This window comes from Chiloscyllium punctatum, chromosome 30, assembly GCF_047496795.1.
Source record: "Chiloscyllium punctatum isolate Juve2018m chromosome 30, sChiPun1.3, whole genome shotgun sequence".
In the NCBI taxonomy this organism is placed as follows: domain Eukaryota; kingdom Metazoa; phylum Chordata; class Chondrichthyes; order Orectolobiformes; family Hemiscylliidae; genus Chiloscyllium; species Chiloscyllium punctatum.
Genome location: NC_092768.1, coordinates 46,304,467 through 46,325,889, shown reverse-complemented (window position 1 = coordinate 46,325,889; position 21,423 = coordinate 46,304,467). Strand labels below are relative to the sequence as shown.

Genomic DNA, 21,423 nt, shown 5'->3' with positions numbered 1-21,423 from the left:
GATGTTTTTGTTAAGTGAAAGGTAATAACCTGATTTGGAAATGCAGGTGTTGGACTGGGGTGGACAAAGTTACAAATCACACAACACCAGGTTATGGTCCAACAGGTTGAATTGGAAGCACACTAGCTTTCGGAGCGTCGCCCCTTCATCAGGGGGTTGTGGAGGACACAATTGTAACACAAATTTTTAGCATATGTTTAGAGTGTGATGTAGCTGAAATTATACATTGAAAAATACCTTGATTGTTTGTTAAATCTGTCATCTGTTAGAATGACCATGATAGTTTCACTTCTTTCATATGTAAATCACAAAACTTTTTATAAAAGTTACATTCTCAGGTTAACTGTAACAATTGGTGTCAGCGCAGATAAGATTTTGAGATATTGAAGGTATTGGCCCCCTGTGTTCCCTGTCTGTGCCATAACGTTTAGACTGATTCTAATCTAAAAAATGAGTTAACAGAGTCTTACATGGATGCAGTTTTTGAGCAAAGTACAATGTAACTCTGCAAGTACAAATGCAGCCCACAAACATATATGTGTATGTGTCCATGTGGGTTTTTGTGTGTGTGTGTTTGTGTCTGTGTGTGTGTGTGTGTGTCTGGGGTGGGGATTTGAGAGTGTGAGAGAAAGTGTATATGTGTGTGTGAGTGTAGTGTCTAAGTCTGTGAGAGGGTGCATGTGTGTGTGTGTGTGTGTGTGTGTGTGTGTGTGTGTGTGTATATATGTGTATAATGCAATGGTGGTCACCTGTAGTGTGACATGAACCCATGTGTCCCAGTTGAGGCCCTCCCCATGGGTACCTCCCTATTCGAACTTAGCTATCAGCCTCTGCTTGGCACTTTTCACTGCTGCCTGTCACGAAGTCCGCCTTGGAGGATGGTCACCCGAAGGTCCGAGATCGAATGTCCTGGGCCGCTGAAGTGTTCTCCAACTGGGCTGGTATTAACAGCCTCAGTACTCAACACCAACATTCTACAACTCATTCACTTTATCCTCAATTACAACGTCTTCACCTTTGACAAGCAGTTTTTCATCCAGACATATAGAACAGCCATGGGGACTAAATTTGCACCCCAAAACATCTTCATGCACAGGCTCAAACAAGACTTCTTCTCTACACAGGACCTCCAACCAATATTATACACCAGGTACACTGACGACATTTTCTTCCTCTGGACCCATGGCGAGGAGTCACTGATAAAACTACACAGTGACATCAACAAGTTTCATCCCTCCATCAAACTCACCATGGACTACTCTCTACTCTGTCTCATTCTTGGACACATGCATCTCCATCAAGGATGGAGACCTCAGCACCACACTCTACTGCAAACCCACAGACAACCTCACAATGCTACACTTCTCCAGCTTCCACCCAAAACATATTAAAACAGCCATCCCCTATGGACAAACCCTACGCATATACACCGGATCTGTTCAGATGAGGAGGAATGTGACGGGCACCTGAAAATACTCAGGATGCCCTCATAAGGTACAATGCTCAACTCATCGACCGCCAGTTCCGATGTGCCACAGCAAGGAACCATGATGACCTCCTCAGGAGACAGACATGAGCTGCAACCGACAGTGTACCTTCATTGTCCAGTACTTCCCAGGAGCAGAAAATCTACGCCATGTTCTTTGCGACCTGCAACACATTATCAATGAGGGTAAGCACCTCGTCAAGACCTTCCCCACACCTCCACTGCTCACTTTTAAACACTGCCAAACCTCAAACAGATCATTGTTCATAGCAAACTGCCTAGATTTCAGGACAACTCCATACAACCCTGTCACAGTAGGCGCTGCAGGACATGTCAGAGTGTGGACATAGATACCACCATTACGCATGGGGACACCTCCCACCTTGTACATGGCAGGTAACCATGTGACTCAGCCAACGTTGTCTATCTCATACACTGCAGGCAAGGATGCCCTGAAGCATGGTACATTAGTGAAACCGAGCAAAGGCTACGCCAACGGATGAATGGGCACCGCACAACAATCAACAGACAGGAGGGTTCCCTCCCAGTTGGTGAACACTTCAGCGGTCCAGGACATTCAACCTCGGACCTTCGGGTGACCATCCTCCAAGGCGGACTTCGTAACAGGCAGAAGCGAAAAGTGGCCAAGCAGAGGCTGATTGCTAAGTTCAGTACCCATAGGGAGGGCCTCAACCAGGACCTTGGGTTCACGTAACACTACAGGTGACCGCCATTGCACTACACACACACTCCTATACACAGATATGCACACTGACACTCACACATGCACCCTCTCACAGACTTAGACGCTTTACACTCACACACACATATACACTCTCTCTCACAGACACTCATTTTAGATTAGAGTCAGTCTAAACATTATGGCACAGACAGGGAACATGGGGGCCAACACCATCAACATCTCAAAATTTTATCTGTGCTGACATCAATTGTTACATTTAACCTAAGAATATAACTTTTAAAAAAAGATTTTGTGATTTAAATATGAAACTATCATGGTCATTCTAACAGATGAGAGATTTAACAAACAAACAATCAAGGTATATTTCAATGCATAATTTCAGTTACATCACACTGTAAACTTTTGCTGTAAATTCTGTGTCTTACATTTGTGCACTCCACAACCACCTGATGGAGCAGCGCTCCGAAAGCTAGTGTGCTTCCAATTAGTCTATAACCTGTTGGACTATAACCTAGTGTTGTGTGATTGGTAATAACCTGGTACTTGTAGCCCATAATGAAGTGGAGGCAATGACTGGTTTTAAAACAAAATTTGATGGGGACTCGAAGGAACTTCCAGAGCAAAAGCAATAGAGCAGGGGAATTTGCTTGCTGACTGTATAGGGTCTTCCAAGTTCACTAGCTGCTGTTTTAGTGTGTTGGTCGGTTTGTAGGCTATCATGATGCCAAGGGGTCTGAGTAGTCTGGCAGTCATTTCCGAGATGTCTTTGATGCAGGGCCCATTCCTGTATTAGTCCATCTGCTGTTGAAATCCTCATCCGTGCTGTTGCTGCTTCTAGACTGGACCATTCCATTACTCTCCTGTCCAGCTTCTCATCTTCCACCCTCCATAAACTTCAGTTCTGCTAAATCTCTGAACTGACTGATTAGATTATATCCTTCGCAAGGTGGTGATGTAATAGTTGTTTCATTGGACTAGTAATTCAGAACCCAGAACATGAGGACATGGGTTCAAAGATTGGCAGAAAGTAGAGCTAAAAGAAAATCTGCATTCTCAATTCTAACTCTCATGCCTATCATCCCTGTACTCACTGACCTACACTGCTTCCCAGTCTCTTCAATTTAAAATACTCATGCTCAAGTGGCCTCACCCACTCCTTATCTCTGGCAACTTAAGCCTCAACTCCCTCTGTGATCTCAGTACTCCTTGAATTCTAGTTTTTAGTACACTCTCCCTACAGTGTGTTCATTTACTAGATCATTGGCAACCACATCAGTCTCTTGACTTTATAATTCCCTCATTAAACTTTTTTTTATCTTTATCTCTCTGCCCTATGTATATCCCACTCCTTTGACCATAGTTTTTGTCATCCCCACCCAAAATCTCTTTTTTTGTTTCTATATCAGTTTTATTCTGATGACATGTCTTTGAATGATTTTGGGATGTTTTCCAAATTCAAAGTGCTCTATGAATAGGAGCTGCTGTCCTCTCACATTCCCTCCAATTCTCAAGGCACTGACCTGGGGGACAGTCTGTAGACATTGAGCAGCCTTTGGTGCTCTGTTTAAGTGGCTGTTCAGCATGTGGAAAGCCAAACAGTGAATGTTGTGAGACAGTGGAGACTGTCACAGCCAAGATATATCCTGCCGTCCCCCTGACTTCCCAGCTGGGCTCACTGATGAGGAACTAGGTTCCTGGTTGATGCTCCACTTGTACAAACCAGAGATATGGAGGCTAACTGAAGTACCCCAATACTACCCCAGGAATGGCTACACCCAGGTCCTTGTGCTGGTCAATCAGAAGCTGAAGCCTTTCCAACCACTGAGTATCTGCTTGTCCTCTTAGTCAGAGTAAAGTCAGTGAGTGATTTATACATGAACTGAAAGGATACTGAGTTTATACAGGAGTGTTGATATGCACTGATATCTTCTTTTGGAGGTATTTAGTGATCGGATTAAAGGTTAAATTGACTTTGTTGAAACAACTGGACTGATTGTAGAAGAGGTTTGTGACAGACACTACTGAGATAGACAGTGCTTTGGAATGACAGCTCCCCTATGTGAGCACTGGACAAGAAACAACAGACATCTCTCAGTGCAATGAAAGCAAGTGACCTGGTTCAATGTTGGTATTGGTGTGTGGTGAGAGACAGAGAGTACAAGAAATAATCGTGGCACATGTCTCCCATGTGGGTTCAGCAATGTTCCAGGAGTTCTAACACATGTGTGAAGACTTTATTACAGAACTCACATTGGAAGGATTTCTTCCATTTTTAAGTGCATTGATGGATCATGATTAAGCTGAAAGTGTGAAAAAGCTTTGTCATTAAGCTGATTCAAAATGGTTTCTCACCAATTTGCATTCACTGATATCCTAAGAAGATCAATCATTGAAGAAGATTCCCAACAGTGAAAAGCAGGCCATTCGGCCAATCAAGTCCACACCAATCCTCCGAAGAGCATCCCACCTGACCCACCCTCTCCCTGTAACTCTGCATTCCCAATGGCTAATCCACTCAGTCTGCACATCCCTGGACACTATGGGGAAATTTAGCATGGTCAATCCACCTAACCTGTACATCTTTGGATTGTGGGAGGAAACCAGACCACATGGAGGAAACCTACATAGAGATGGGAGAGTGTCCAAACTCTACCCAGACAGTTGTCCAAAGGTGGAATCGAACCCAGGTTCCTGGCGTTGTGAGGCAGCAGAACTAACCCAATATTGCAAGCCACATATTTTAAAGGTCACTCCCAGCCAGCTTCTCTTTTGGACCAGGAGCATTGATAACTGTGTGGAAAGCTTTGTAGCAAGCCTTGCAGATGAACAGGATCTCCTGTGTACAAATGCATTGTCTTTTCACCAGTTTCAATGATCATGCAAAGTCCTGATCACATACCTCACATTAGAAGTATCTCTCTCCCAGGTGAATTCTCTTCTGCATCAACAGCCTCCTAGATGTCAGGAAAGTTCTCATATAAGTCACACACTTGAAGGTTTTCTCCAGTGTTTGGATCGTCTGATGTCCCAGGGAACTCAGTAACTGTGTGAAGAATTTGCCACAAACTTGGCACAACTTCTACCCTGTATGAATGCATTAGTGCATGCAAGAGTTTAGTTACGTGAGAGATTTATTTGTCACACACTTTGAACGAAAACGGTACTCTTCTATGTGAATGGGTTGGTGTACAGGGAAATGCGATAATTGCAAGAACGATTTGTTACAAACCACACGTGAATAGTTTCCCACCTGTGTGAATATACTGATGTCTGCGGAGGTTCGATGACCGTGAAAAAGATCTGTCACAAAGCTCACATGTGAATGGTTTCTTTCCTGTATGAATCCGTAGGTGTTCACGGAGTATCGAGGAGTATGAGAATGATTTCTTGCACACCTCACATGTGAATGGCTTTTCCCCTGTGTGAATGCGTTGGTGTGTGTGGAGATATGATGATTGAAAGAATGATTTGTCACACACCTCACATCTGAATGGTTTCTCTCCCGTGTGAAGGCGCAAGTGTCTGCGGAGGTTTGAGGACTCTGAGAATGATTTGTCACACACCTCGCATTTGAATGGCTTTTCCCCTGTATGATGGCGTTGGTGTCTGCAGAGGTTTGAGGACTCAAAGAATGATTTGTCACACCACTCACACTTGAATGGCTTGTCTTGTGTATGAGTGCGCTGGTGTCTGCGAAGATTCAAAGACTGTGAGAAAGATTTGTCACAAAACTCACACTTGTAGGGTTTCTCTCCTGTGTGAATCCTCTGGTGTATCAGAAGTTCAGAGGATCGGGTGAAAGCCATCTCACAAACCTCACATCTGAAGGGTTTCTCTCCTGTGTGAACTCTTTGGTGCATCAGAAGCCTGGTAGATGTTGAGAAAACCTTACCACAAAGCTCACATTTGAAGGGTTTGTCCCCTGTGTGGATTGTCTGATGGACCAGCAGGCTCGATAACTGTATGAAGGCTTTGTCACAAAGCTCACATCTGAAAGGTTTGTCCCCTGTGTGAATGCGCAGATGGACACGAAGATTTGATGAATCAGAGAATGCTTTGTTGCACACTTCACACATGAATGGCTTTTCCCCTGTGTGAATGCGTTGGTGTTTCACAAGCGACGATAGGCGTGTGAAGTCTTGGTCACACACATCACATTTGAATTGTTTTTCTTCCATCTGGTTGTTCAAAAGATGTTCCTTATCTATCGGGAGATTTAATGACCTGGTGGAGCCTTCCTCACCCATGAACAGCCTCCCACCTCTCAGAGTGGGTTAGTGGTCCATGAGACTCGATGAACTCATACTTCTATCCAGCTACATCCTGACCAATCACTCACAGCTGAACCTGATTCTGATGGAAAGCTCCACGCCATTGACCAGTTTTAGATCTGAAGATATGTCCAAGCCCCCCTGATCTGACTGCAGAACACAGGTTGGGCTGTGAAATCAATGCTGGAAAGGGACTGGGCGTCTTCCTACAGTTTGGCCATTGTAACTTGGGTGATGGTCAAGATCTCTCTGTTGTGTCTATCCTCTCTGTATCTTGTGGTGTATTATGATGCAATCCTTCTGTAAAACAGGAAAAGGAAATATGATTTCCTCGGGCTGCCTCTCCTCCTTTGTTGGGGCTTACTCCACAATTTTTATGTTAATACATTCACAGGACACGGACATCACTGGTTATCAAATCATTTTGAGATTGCGTTAAACTGGAGACGATCTGTTTTACCCTGAGTGTATATCTCTTTAATATAACAAAGCACTAAAAAGAAATGTTAATTTCGTAGCGACTTTGAAACTTTTCCACTTGTTTTCCAAGCTTATTTGAAGAAAACACACTGAGCAGGAAGTGTTAGAAGCTGAGGAAAATATTAGTTCAGTGTAGCTGATTGAAGGATTCTGTTTTGTTCTGGGAGACTAGATACACTGCACTCAATTAGACTCCACACCCCAAATTCAGCTATCAGCCACAGCACTGGAAGAAAGGACCAAATCCAAGCCCAGGCTTTTGGGAAAGATTGAGATCTTCAGGTAAAACCTTTAAAAAGACATTTCAATAAATGCATCTCCAGCTATGGCAGCTGAATTATAATGGTGCTAGATTACAATACAGAGACTGAGAACTCAAATCCAACCCCAAAAAGTTACATAGATAGAATTACAGACAGAAACAGGCCATTTGGTCCAAATCATCCATGCTGGTATTTATACTTCACATGACCCTCCTCTCATCCTCTTCACTTATTCTATCGAGAGATCCTTCAGTTCCTTTTTACTTCATCTAGTTTATCTAATTTCCTTTGAAACACGTCATTGCTCTCACCTCAACCATTGCATGTTCTGAAACACAACTTAATAAAATTTGGAGACAGTAAGGACTGCAGATGCTGGAAGTCAGAGTCAATAGATGTGAAGTTGGAAAAACACAGCAGGTCAGACAGCATCCGAGGAACAGGAAAGCCAACATTTCGGGCCGAAACCCTTTGTCAGGACTGAGGAGAGGTAGGGAGCCCACATATTGACTTCACCAGCTTCAAACTCCCTCCATCCCCAGCCTTATCCCACGTCCAGTCCCACCCCTTCTCCTCACCTCCCTGACCTGACTTCACCTGTCCATCTTCCTACTCACCTACCTGCTCCACCCTCCCCACTGGCCAATCACAATAACCCCCTTCAGGCATCCACCTGTCATTATCCCACCTATCCTTCCTCCAGCCCCACCCCATCCCTTCTATATACTTCTGGGGTCCCCCTGCCTCCCCAAGGACTTTCCTGCTCCTTGGATGCTGTCTGACCTACTGTGATTCTCTAGCTTCGCATCTATTGACTGTTGATACATTTTGGAAACAGATTCAAAACAAAACATTAACATTTTCATATGGTTCTAAAACCCCAAATATTGTCTGTCCAGGAAAGAAACCTGCTACAACTATCTGGTCTGGTCTTCATGTAACTCAAAACAACATGGTTGACAATACAAAATTCAATAAGAAGAGGAAAATGAGAGAGAGCGAAACAATCCTGACATCGTGTCAGTATAAGATGAAGATGATCTCAGCCCAGTGAAATCTGTAAACATCTCTCTTACCAAAGTCTGAGGAGAACTTCCCAAGTGAGGAGAGCTGTCCCACAGACTGGTCAAGTGGCAGTGATACTCACTGAATCGTATCAATCTGAAACATCCCAGACTCCTCCATCATCATCATCAACAAGCAGAATTCTACATGTACTGGAAATATGAAATATAAATAGAAAATGCTTTTAAAACTCAGGTGGTCAGCCAATATCTGTCTGGAGAGAAAAACAGAGAGTTAACATTTCAGGTCGGTGACTTTCCAACACAACTGGGAAAAATGGGAGATGGACTAAATTTTGAGTGAGGAGTGAGTGGGACAAGGACAAAGGAAGATCTGTGACGGGGGATGACAGGAAGAGATGGAATAACAGAAACATGAGTCCTCTAGGATTACAGGGAATTGAGGTAAAAATGAGGACTGCAGATGCTGGAAATCAGAGTCGAGATTATGACTCGACTCCGATTTCTGATGAAGGGCTTCATCAGGAAAGGCTCCTACCCGAAACGTCGATTTTCCTGCTCCTCGGATGCTGCCTGACTCTGCTGCATTCTGCCTGTCGATTTTGGATTCCAACATCTACAGTTTTTTTTGTCTCTAATATATATAGAACATTGTGCATTTATTTAGCAGCCTTGCAGAAGGATAAAGAAATGTTGAGACAAAGATGATCAGTAAAAAAAATGAGAGCTAAGGACTCTGGCAGCTGTAGGCACGGCCAACAATCAAAATCACAGATGCTCAAGAAACTATAACTGAACGGGTGGAAATATCTTATAGGGTTGAAGCACTGCATTGACTTACAACCCCAGTTCAGGAGGTATGACTCTCACCATTGAGTTAAAAGGTTGTAGGTTCAAGACCCACTTCTAGGGGAGCTGATCCAGTAATAACATCAGTAGAGGAGACAGTGAGGTCTGCAGATGCTGGAGATCAGAGTTAAGAGTGTGGCACTGGAAAAGCACAGAAGACTGAGTGCCTGATGAAGGGCTCCAGCCCGAAACGTCGATTTTCCTGCTCCTCGGATGCCGCCTGACCTGCTGTGTTTTTCCATCAACACACTCTCAACTATTAATCCAGAGATCCAGGTAATGTTCTGGGGAACTGGCTTTGAATCCCACCAAGGCAGATGGTGGATTTGAATTCAATGAAAATTCTGGAATTCAGTGATGACCATCAATTGTCATAAAATATTTCTGGTTCAGTAAAGCCTTTTAGGGAAGGAAACACTGTCTTTATGTGGCTGACTGATATGTGACTCCAAAACCACAGCACCATGGGCAATTAGGAACGGGCAACAAATACTGGCCTGGTCAGTGACATCTACATCCCATGAATAATTTTTTTAAAGAACGCAAGGATACGAGCTCAAATCCACTTGAGAAAGTGTATAAGATTTGAGGAGGTAGGGAAAGGGTTAGTTTAGGGTTGCATGACAAAGGCTCAGCTAGCATGACTTTGACCAGGTGAGAACTTATAGTAAACAATGAGGTGCTGGAGGCAAGGATTTAACGTGGTGAAGAATACCCATTGTGTAATGCCAGTTAACAAGGTGAAGAACATCTATTGCATATGTAAGGCCTGCCCAAGACGAGGGGCCACCACCTATGCGCAGATGGCCGGAGGTGGCAACACAAGCCGTGGACCGCCTAAGACCAGCAAGGTACCACATAACAGCACAGGAACGGTGTCTGGAGGCACCCAGAAGGAAGGGCAGGCTGTAGCGGAGCAGGCGGCAGACAGCGGGGAGATGCAGCAGCCTATCCAAGCTCCTTCAAGATAGACGGAGGAAATGGAAGAGGAGGGATCAAAAGAGGCAGAGGATTAGATTACTGTCAAAAGCAGGAAGAGGAAACCTCGCCAGGTCCCCAAATCCACCCAGCAAAGAGGGAAGTGACACCTACAGGACAAGGATACAGGCAGCTCTTCTGACAGTGAGGACAGGCGCAAGGAGGGTTGTCACCAGAGGAAGAGACAGAGCGCCGTGGGGAAAAAGGAGGGCAGCACCGCCCAAGCAGGAAAAGACGATCCCTCTGTGGGGATGGGTAAAGGCCTCCCCCCACCTGGTGAGAACCAAGAGGTACCCACCTGCCCACAGCTCCAGGTAACTGGGAGCAGCAGTCCTATGACAGCCCCGCTGTCAGATGGAGAACGGGGCGATGCGGACCCTGGGCCCGACCCGAAAACACCAGAGCGGGGAAATGGCCCCTGCGTGGAGCCGGACAGCTACCTCAGCCCTGGGAGGGTCCAGCAGTTTGCCATCACCACTGGGATGCACACAGCTACCCCAGAGAGGCAAGACCAGCAGCAAATGGACACTGGTAACCTTGTAAACTGTTAAAATGGGGTTAAAAACTGCCAGCATCAATGTGCGTAGCATCAAATCGGCTACGCAATGTGTTTCCACGATGGCCTTCCTGGGCAACGTGAAAGCTGATGTCATGTTTCTGCAGGAGATGGGATACCGCACCTCAGCAGCTACAGGAGATGGTCGAGCTTGGGGGGCCCATGGGCCGTCAGTTTGGTCGGGGGGCAACGATAGCCGCGCCTCCGGCCTGGGTATCCTGTTGCAAGGAGGCAACTTCACCATCTCCGAGGTTAAGGAGGTGGTGGGCGGGCGCCTCCTCATCACCGAATTCATGTACAGGAATGCTCCCCGAGACTTATTAATGTGTACGCCCCAATGGGTAAGAGCGAACGAATGGCCGTCCTGCAGCAGCTTCCACTGTTGCTGGCTATGTCCAGGCCGGGCACTCTGGCCGGAGACTTCAACTATATCATTGATGCATATGGACGATCTGGCGGGGGGGACAGTAAACTGGACGCCACATCCAGAGCCCTGATGGACACGGTAAAAGATGCCAAGCTTCATCTTCAGCACCCCTGCAGATGGAGCGCAGCGTAGATTAACCTGGTCACGGGCAGACGGGTCTATCCGCTCAAGGATAGATTATCTGTTTGTGTCCCGAACGCTCTCGGTCAAATCCACCGACATCAAGCCGGTGTTCTTCTCTGACCACTGCCTCCTGCTGGCTGACTGTCACCTACAGGACGAGCAGCGGGCGGGCAAGGGAACATGGAAACTGAACACTAAGCTGTTGACCTCGGGAAACATCGAAGAGCTCAAGAAGGATTACGCAGGTTGGAGAACCGTGAAGCCCCTCTTTGAGTCTCCAGCGGACTGGTAGGAAACAGTAAAAGGGAACATCAAGAGGTTCTTCATCCACAAAGGTGTTCAGGAGGCGAGAGAGAGGCGGGGAAAACTGTCCCAGCTCCAGGAAAGTATGCAGAACCTGCTCCTGCTGCAGACGATGGGGGTGGATGTCACGGAGGACCTCAAGGAGGTGAAGGGCCAGCAAGCCTCGCTCTTTGCCTCGGAGGCCTCCAGGATAATCTTCCGGTCCAGGGTCCGCTCGGTGGAGCAGGACGAGACGTGCTCACGTTTCTTCTTCCAGAAGGTGCACAAAGAGAGCTCCGTGCTCAGCAGCCTGAAGAAAGAAGATGGCTCAATAACGTCATCTCAGGCTGACGTCATGAGGATCAGTAAATCCTTCTATGCCAGTCTGTATGACACGAAGCCGACCGACAGCGCGGCCTCCCAGTCATTCCTGTTCTCTTTCATGGAGGTCTTAGACAACAGAACATGGGAGAGGCTGGACCAGCCGCTATCTCTGGACGAGCTGACCAAGGCCCTCGAGTCCTTTGAAAAGAATAAAACTTCCGGAAGTGACGGCTTACCGGTTGAGCTCTATTCCTATCTGTGGGACTTGATTGGCCAGGACCTGCTGGAGGTGTATGTCAGTATGCTTCGGGCAGGTACCATGAGTGAATTCATGAGGAAAGGCATCATCACCCTCATCTACTAGCGTAAGGGGGAAGAGGGAGGAACTCAAATATTGGAGACCAATCTCACTGTTGAATGCGGATTACAAAATTCTGTCAAAGGTCATCGCCAACCGGATCAGGTCTGCTCTGGGGTCGGTTATTCACCCTGACCAAACCTGTGCTGTACCGGACAGGAAGATCTCTGAGAGTCTTGCATTCCTCAGGGATACGATCGCCTACGTGCAGGACAGAGGGTTGGACTCCTGCCTGATCAGCCTGGACTAGGAGAAAGCCTTTGACAGGATATCACACAGGTATATGAGAGATGTTCTCTCCAAAATGGGCTTTGGGGAGGGAATCTGCAATTGGATCAGACTGCTCTACACCAACATTGTCAGTGCAGTCTCAATCAATGGATGGGAATCAGATAGCTTCCCAGTCAGATCTGGAGTCAGGCAGGGCTGCCCTCTCTCTCCTGCCTTGTTTGTGTGCTGCATAGAGCCATTTGCCGAGTCCATCAGGAAGGATGCAAGCCTGAGAGGGGTGAGTATTCCTGGCAGCGGGGGCCTGGAGGTCAAGGTCTCCCTGTACATGGATAACATCACCGTTTTCTGCTCGGATCCGCTGTCTGTGCGCAGACTCATGTGTATATGTGACCAGTTTGAATGGGCCTCAGGGGAAAAGGTAAACTGAGACAAGAGCGAGGCCATGCTCTTCGGGAACTGGGCCGACCAATCCTCAATCCCCTTCACCGTCAGGACCGACCACCTGAAGGTGCTGGGTATTTGTTTGTGGGGGGGGGGGGGCATGTGCCAAGTCTTGGGAGGAGCGTATCAGCAAAGTGAGGCAGAAACTGGGCAGATGGAAGCTACGGCCGCTCTCCATCACGGGAAAAAACCTGGTCATCAGGTATGAGGCACTGTCATTGCTGTTATACGTGGCACAGGTCTGGCCTATTCCCAGAACCTGTGCTGCTGCAGTCACCCGGGCCATCTTCCAATTTATATGGAGATCAAAGATGGACCGGTTCCGAGGGACTCACTGTACAAAGATCTGGGCAACAGGTGAAAAAATAAACCCAATGCCACCCTCACCCTGATGGCCACCTTTGTGTGTGGCTGCATCAAGCTGTGCGTGGATCCCTGGTACGCAAACACCAAGTGTCACTACGTACTGAGGTTCTACCTGTCCCAGGTGTTGCGAAGGATGGGCCTGGCCTCGCTGCCGCGGAACGCTCCGAGTTGTTGGACCGTTCCTTCACCTGTCCTTCGTGGAGAAGTTTATGAAGAAAAACACCTTTAACCACAAGTCCATCAGGAAGTGGTCAGCACGTAGTGTCCTTGAGACCCTTCGGGAAAAGGAGAGGGCGGATCCTGTCGAGCGGTTCCCTGAGCAGACTGTCAAAGCCATTTGGCAGAATGCCTCATCGCCAGAACTTTCCAACAAACACCAAGACATGGCTTGGCTGGTGGTGAGAAGGGCTCTGCCTGTGAGATCCTTTATGCACGCCCGGACTCTCAGCTGCACTGCACGCTGTCCTTGAAGTGGCTGTGGCTGGGAGGTGGGGAGGGGGCGGTAGGAGACTGTCACACACCTCCTTCTGGAATGTGCCTACGCAGAAGAAGTCTGGAGAGGAATGCAGTGGTGTTTGTCGAGGTTCGTCCCGAGCAGCACCGTGACACGGGACTCCGTGCTCTGTGGTCTGTTCCCCAGGATGCACACTGAGACGAACATCAAATGTGCCTGGAGGATCATCAACTCGGTGAAGGACGCTCTCTGGGCGGTCCGAAACCTGTTGATCTTCCAGCTGAAGGAGTTGATCCTGACTGAGTGTTGCGGACTGGCACATTCTAAGGTCCAAGACTACGTGTTGAGGGACGCGCTGAAGCTTGGGGCAGCTGCCGCCAAGGTGCGGTGGGGAAAGACCACCATGTAACATCTGTCTGCCTAAAGAAGAACAGGGGGCCCACGCAGTTATTTGGGCTCCGCTGACGCCTCAGCTAAATATACAGACATATGATTGATAAACGTACAGACGTGTATATAGAAATGATAAATTCTGACCTCTGTATGTACATGTTTACATATGTATGGCATGACCAACTGTACAGACCACCAAATTATTTTATGAATAAAGTATATTTTGAAATAAAAAATTGTGTAATGCCAGATGGCTTAATCTTTACTGTTGATGCTTGCTGACTGTCACGGTCACCCAATCAATATAGATGTTGCCTTATTTGGATGCTGCTTCCTAGAAGTAACTATATAATTCTTTAAGAATCTGTCATTGGAGAGAATACTGAGAACTCATGTCTTTGTGTACATGGGTGATTGCGCTCTCTCCAGGGCTCAGAATAAAGATGAAGAAGTTAGAGCCTGAGTCTGTGTCTCTGAGTGTTTGTTTCAATTGATACAGAATTAGGACAACAATATTGGTGAGCCAGGTAGGAGTACAAACAAATCGTTATGATTTAGATTGGATTCCCTACAGTGTGGAAACAGGTCCTTCAGCCCAATAAGTCCACACTGACCCTCTGAAGAGCAGCCCACCTAGACCCATTCCCCTACATTCACCCTGACTAATGCACCTAACACTACTGGCAATTTAGCATGGCCAATTCACATAACCTGCACATCTTTGGACTGTGGGAGGAACCCGGAGTACCCGGAGGAAACCCACGCAGACAAGGGGAGAATGTGCAAACTCCACACAGGCAGTCGCCTGAGGCGGGAATTAAACCCGGGTCCCTGGCGCTGTGAGGCAGGAATGCCAACCACTGAGCCACCGTGCCGCTATAAGTTATAGTTATGATCGGACGGTCTCAGCGATCACCCGGAAGACTAGTATCTTGAGACAGACAGACCCACAAGGTAAGATTTTAAAACTCGGTCCGTCTGGATATTCCTGTGTGTCGGAAACGGTCTCCTCGTTCAATCGCTTTCTATTGTACGGACTCCTCGAACGGTATAGTCAGTCAAGAGACACAGTTTCGTAAATGCGCTGACAAACAGGGGTTCGAGTCCCCTGAACTTATTGGGGTTCAAGCCCCCGGGTTTATGGGTCCCCAGACATACACAGTAAGAAAAGGGGTGAGAGTCCCCATGTGAAGTAAAGTGAGAAGGGGTTTTGAGTCCCCAAGGTAAAAGGGGGTTAAAGTCCCCTCAGTAAAATTGGGTTAAAGTCCTCTAATAGTGAGGTTTGATGCTCCGGAGCAAAAAAGAAAGTTAGAAATCAGGAACTTCAAAGAAAAACACCTAAACAATATTTGGTACTTCTTAAAGTTATCACCTTTATTCCCCACACATCCCCGCAGAAGGACTTTGAGAACAACATGGTGTCACCAGGAAAAGGGGCAGCAAATGGAGTTGGTCCGCTCGGATCCCGACAGTGAAGTGCATTAACTGCTAGGGAAGCTTGGTTCAGGTTTTTGTTGTGGGAATGTCAGTTTCTGGGCTGTGGACTCGACTCGGTGAGTCTTTCTTCTGGGGGATGGAAGTGGCATGGACTGCAGCGCCGTGTAGTGTAAATGTAATTTCATTATGAGGATGTGAGAAAAAAAAGAGAAACACTGAAATTAAGGTTGCACTAAAACTTGGGTCGAGAAAGGAAGTTTCAATACAAATTATGCCTTACTGAAAGCGTTTGCTATTTAAATATTTTGGTTTGTTAAAATACTGGTTCAGAAAATCCTTTTAAATAACTGTTTTGCCTTATTTAGAGTCACAAGGTGATAGAGATATACAGCATGGAAACAGAACCTTCGGTCCAACCCGTCCATGCCAAACAGATATCCAAATTCAATCTAGTCCCATCTGCCAGCACCCGGCCCATATCCCTCCAAACCCTTCCTATTCATATCCCCATCAAGATGCCTTTTAAATGTTGCATTTGTACCAGCCTCCACCACTTCCTCTGGCAGCTCATTCCACACAAGTACCACTCTCTGTGTGAAAAAGTTGCCCCTTAGGTCTCTTTTATATCTTTCCCCTCTCACCCTAAACCTATACCCTCTAATTCTAGACTTCCCCATCCCAGGGAAAAGATTTTGTCTATTTATCCTGTCCATGCTCTTCATGATTTTATAAACTTCGAAAAGGTCACCCCTCAGTTGCCAACACTCCAGGGAAAATAGCCCCAGCCTATTTAACGTCTCCCTATAGCTCAAATCTTCCAAATCTGGCAACATCCTTGCAAATCTTCTCTGAACCCTTTCACGTTTCACGACATTTTTCCGATAGGAAGGAGACCAGAATTGCACACAATATTCCAACAGTGGCCTAACCAATGTCCTGTACAGCCGCAACATGACTTCCCAACTCCTGTACTCAATACTCTGACCAATAAAGGAAAGCATACCGAATGCCTTCTTCACTATCCTATCTACCTGCAACTCCACTTTCAAGGAGCTGTGAACCTGAACCTGCACTCCAAGGTCTCTTTGTTCAGCAACACTCCTCAGGACCTTACCATTAAGTGTCTAAGTCCTGCTCTGATTTGCTTTCCCAAAATGCAGCACCTCGCATTTATCTAAATTAAACTCCATCTGCCATTCCTCAGCTCATTGGCCCATCTGATCAAGATCCCATTGTAATCTGAGGTAACCTCCTTTGCTGTCCACTACACCTCCAATTTTGGGGTCATCTGCAAACTTACTAACTATACCTCCTATGTTCACATCCAAGTAGTGGACTCAGCACTGATCCTTGTGGCACTCCACCGGTCACAGGCCTCCAGTCTGAAGAACAACCTTCCACACCACCCTCTGTCTTCGACCTGCAAGCCAATTCTGTATCCAAATGGCTAGTTCTCAGTGTATTCCATGAGATCTAACCTTGCTAACCAGTCTCCCTTGTCAAATGCTTCACTGAAGTCCATATAGATCACATCTACCGCTCTGCCCTCATCAATCCTCTGTTTTTTTTAAACTCAATCAAGTTTATGAGACATGATTTCCCAAGTACAAAGCCATGTTGACTATCTCTAATCAGTCCTTGCCTTTCCAAATATATGTATATCCTGTTCCTCAGGATTCCCTCGAACAACTTACCCACCAACATCAGGCTCACTGGTCTATAGTTCCCTGGCTTGTCCTTACCAACTTTCTTAAATAGTGGCACCACGTTAGCCAATCTCCAGTCTTCCAGCACCTCACATGTGACTATCGATGATACATTGAATTGAGATACCGAGAGATTTGTATTTTGTGGGCTATATAATAGAGCAGATTTTGTTTTTACATTAATATTAGACAACATTAGCACCCTTTTAAAATTATCAAACATGTAACCTTAAAACAAATTGATTGGGGACTTTGAGCCCCTGATTTGTTTGATATTCTACAATGCCTGTTTAAAAAAAAACAATTGTGTCAGTGGTCATGCTTTAGCCAGTACTAAAATATCTTTGTTTCTTTTTAATGCAGAGTGTTCACAAAAAGTAGAGTGCATTTTAATTTTGATGTTTTGTTAAGATTTTAGAGAATATTAGAACTTGAGGCTGAGCTGTTTCAGTTCTGTCAATTATTATTAAGACTTCATTGGCCCCCTTCATATTGCAAATTCAAAGAATATTGATCTCTACCAAAATCATACAGTTACTGGTCTGTAACCACTGTAATTCTGACTGTCTTATTTGGGAAGTTTCATTTGAAGAACATATTTTAATATATTCTGCATTTGATTCCCACAAATATTTGAGATTTAAATCTGAACTGAAACTGCCTCTTCAATGGTTAAAACACAGGAAACATTTTGTTGTTCTCTTGCTGCTCTGGAGTTTTGAAATACTTTTCCTGATAGCTTTCACATTAGCAAAGTATTCATTTGTTAAAGGAAAATAATTTTTGAATAACCTGAATGAGGTCCCCTGAGGGTTTGTTTCTAGGACCATTGATTGCTGTTTATAAATGACTGAATTGTTTAGGCAGTACAATTTAGAAGTTTATGGATTGTATAAAACTTGATAATGTCCTAAATAGTGAACAGAGTAACAGACTTCAAGACAACTGAGAATGTTGAAATAGGCAGACACAATTTAGTGTGGTTAAATGTGTGACTATCTTCATACTGATACCCACCTTGGCAAGGAAGGAATGAAAGAGGAAATGCAAAGATACTTTCAGGAGCTATCATCATCTCTAGAGTTTCTCCATTCACAGGTAAAGCACACCTTCGGACCACCGCCCACCCCTCCGCAACCTGACCCAACAAATTCAATCAGCTCCCCAGTCATGAGCACGGAAAGTGAAGAAGCTAACAATGGGGAGGAGGAGGTCCATATGCTTTTTGTCAGTGGCTTTCCTACAGGTGTTAAACCACGTGAACTTTACCTTCTCTTTCGATCATTTAAGGGATATGAAGGTTCACTGATCAAGCTAACATCAAAACAGCCAGATGGTTTTGTTATATTTGATGGAAGAGCGGGAGCTGAAGCAGCAAAGAATGCTGCATTCGCCTACCCTTCTGCTGCAGCTGCTCCACTTCATGCTCAGATGCACTAGTATCCTCCATCTGAAGCGTCTCCGCAAGGATGGAAGTCTCATCAGCTTTGTTCAGTATTTAACTGCCCTTATCCAAGAATTCAGATTTCTCCAAGGAGTGATGTGCAAGGACAGACTGGATTTTGTTTTCAGGTTGGAGTTTACCGAGAGAGATTTTGGATAAATGGCTCATTTCCACTCAAATTGGAAAGGGCGGAGTGGTTATTAAGTACTGTGGATTTAAGAACTTTACTAGTGAACTTTTTCAATGTGGGAGGATCCTGCAGATCCTATCTACTGCATGGACATATAATTTTTGTTGTTATAATCATTGCATGTTGTGCGTCAATAACTTACTTAAATACTGGCAGTAAGATTCGTATGAAGAAGATAGTAGTGCCTTCTAGGTGGTTATCATGGAATGCTAAAAGGAGGGAATGAGAAAGTCTATAAGGTATGAGCAGGTACAGAAGGAGTTAAGTTAGGGTTCCATGACGAAGGCTCGACTAGCAGGACTTTGACCAGATAAGAACTTACAGTAAACAATGAGGTGCTGGAGGCATGGGTGATGGTTTAACGAGGTGAAGAACATCTACTGTGTAATGCCAGATGGTTTAATCTTTACTGTTGATGCTCGCTGATTGTAACAGTCACCCAATCAGCATAGATGTTGTCTTATTTGGATGTTGCTCCCTGTAAGTGAGTATATAATTCCTTAAGAATCTGCTGTTCGACAAAAGACCGAGAACTCATGTCTTTGTGTACGTCGGCGCTCATTCTCTCTCCAGGGCTTGGAATATAGATGAAGAAGGTAGACCCATACGGTCTCTCTGAGCATTTGCTTAGACTGATACGGAAACAGGTTGACAGAATGAAACAGTAAGGGAGTGTTGTACTCTCAAGAGATCCCAAGCTTGAAATAAGATCTGAAAAGATGTCCCTTCTGCTCTCTCTGAAGTAGCTGTTTGTGGGAATTTGCTGTGTACACACTGCATTACAACACTGACCATAACAAAGATGACCATTCTTCAAAAGTACTTAATTGGAAGTAAAGTATTCCGGAATATCCGGTGAAGTAGTTACAAATATAGGGTCACAGATACACCTTGATTGGATTTGAAAAGACAAGCAATGTCCTGATCTCAACACACTGACCATTCACAGTCCACAGGACAATGGCAAGCTCCCAGCGTACACACAGAACGCAGCAACTGGAAATCAGTAAGAATCCTCAAACACTCTGCGCCTCCCAGATAATTACACCTCATCTTCTCATATTCAGGAATGAACCATTAACAAAACTCAGCCTGGAAATCAGAGGGAAATGCTTCCAATAAACACACTCAATATCCAACACACAGCTCCAGTCAAACAGTTCAGCACAAAGCACCGAGTAAACAGCTCTCTCAGCTGGATCTTCTCACACAGCATCAGGGACATTTCCACCCCTGATTACCCACAGGATAGTCAGACTGCCTGAAGATTGGTGTGGATATTATGGGATACAATTTGTATAAAAGCTGCTCCTTTACTCACCATCTCCTCACTTGGTTTTCAGTCCCTATAGGAAGTGAACCAGCTCTGGAAGAGGAAGAGGAGACAATGGGCAGAGTGGGTGGGCTCTCTGATTGACGTCTCTCACAGTCAATCCAAATATTTCTAGAGCAACATGAGTTTCCTGAAACTTGGGAAACTGACCGGGGAAACGGAGGTGGACTTTGAGCAGCAGATCAGGTGGGGATTTAAACTAGTCATTGTCCCATCTGAATAAAACCTCACATATTACAGCTGCTGTCTTAGTTCCCCTGGTAAATGTTTGACAGAGATTTCTAGTGTGGGAAGAGCACTCTTCATCTTCGGAGACTTTCAAACTTACAACAGCAGTGTGGGCTTGTGACTCCTCAGATGTATTTAATAGCTGATCAGAAGAAGAACACCCACAGCATCCAATGATGTGCTGTAGTCGTATCAGCACATTAACAGGATGGCGGGGCACGGGAAGCAGGTGCTCAGGGGAAATTGGCACAGGGTCGGGGGAACAGGGGATGATAGCACTGGTGACAGGGAATTACTTGTTCTACATGTCTACCTTTTACATTTTCGACTTGTCCTTTCACCATCTGTTTCCTCATTGTTGTCCTTTCTACTTCCCCTTTCTCCTCTATATTTGGTTATTTCACTCCCTTCCCGTTTACTTTCTCTCCTCTTCCCAAATTTGTTTGTGCTCCTCTTGAACTGCTCCTTCTGATTCTCTCACTATTCCCCTCTGTCTCTCCTTCTCCAGCATGATAAAGCAGAGGCAGATAGACTAGTAAAAGAAACGGGAAATTATAATTCTAATAAATACATATTTAGGATTGCACAGTGGTTCAGTGGTTAACACTGCTGCCTCACAGCGTCAGGCACGGGTGCGATTGTCTGAGAGGTCTGCACGTCCTCCGTATCTGTGCGGACTTCCTCCGGGTGCTCCACTTTCTTCCCACAGTCCAAAGGCGTGCAAGGTAGCTGGATTGGCCATGCGGAAAATTTCTGTTGTATCGAGGCATATGTAAGCTTGCTGTATGGGTCGTGGTAAATGTGGGGTTGTGGGATACGGTCTTGGGTTGGGCTTGAGTCTGCGTGGGCTGCTTTTTCGAAGAGTTGGTACGGACTCAATGGGCCGAATGGTCTCCTTCTGCACTGCAGGAATTCTATGATAATGTTAATTGTAACTATTTCTCCGATCTATGTGAGACAACAGAAATAAACTATTCTCTGTAGTCTGCTAAAATAATTGACGACTGCAATATTTATGTCATGAAAACGACCGACAGTTGGTGCCCGAACCCTCAAAAACCCCTGAATGTAATTT

At 45.6% G+C, this 21,423-nt stretch overlaps 2 protein-coding genes across 8 annotated transcripts in view; both read right to left on the bottom strand.

Annotated features, from left to right (window-relative positions):
- LOC140455646 (uncharacterized) overlaps positions 1-21,423 on the bottom strand; it is a 285,832-nt gene that overhangs the window by 175,063 nt on the left and 89,346 nt on the right. The gene's annotated exons all lie outside the window — the stretch shown is intronic.
- Positions 1-21,423, bottom strand: part of LOC140455671 (uncharacterized) — a 43,483-nt gene that overhangs the window by 876 nt on the left and 21,184 nt on the right. The window contains exon 3 of the mRNA XM_072550671.1: positions 5,440-6,365. Within this exon, the coding sequence (XP_072406772.1) occupies positions 5,440-6,365 (926 nt within the window). The remainder of the gene's footprint in view (positions 1-5,439; positions 6,366-21,423) is intronic.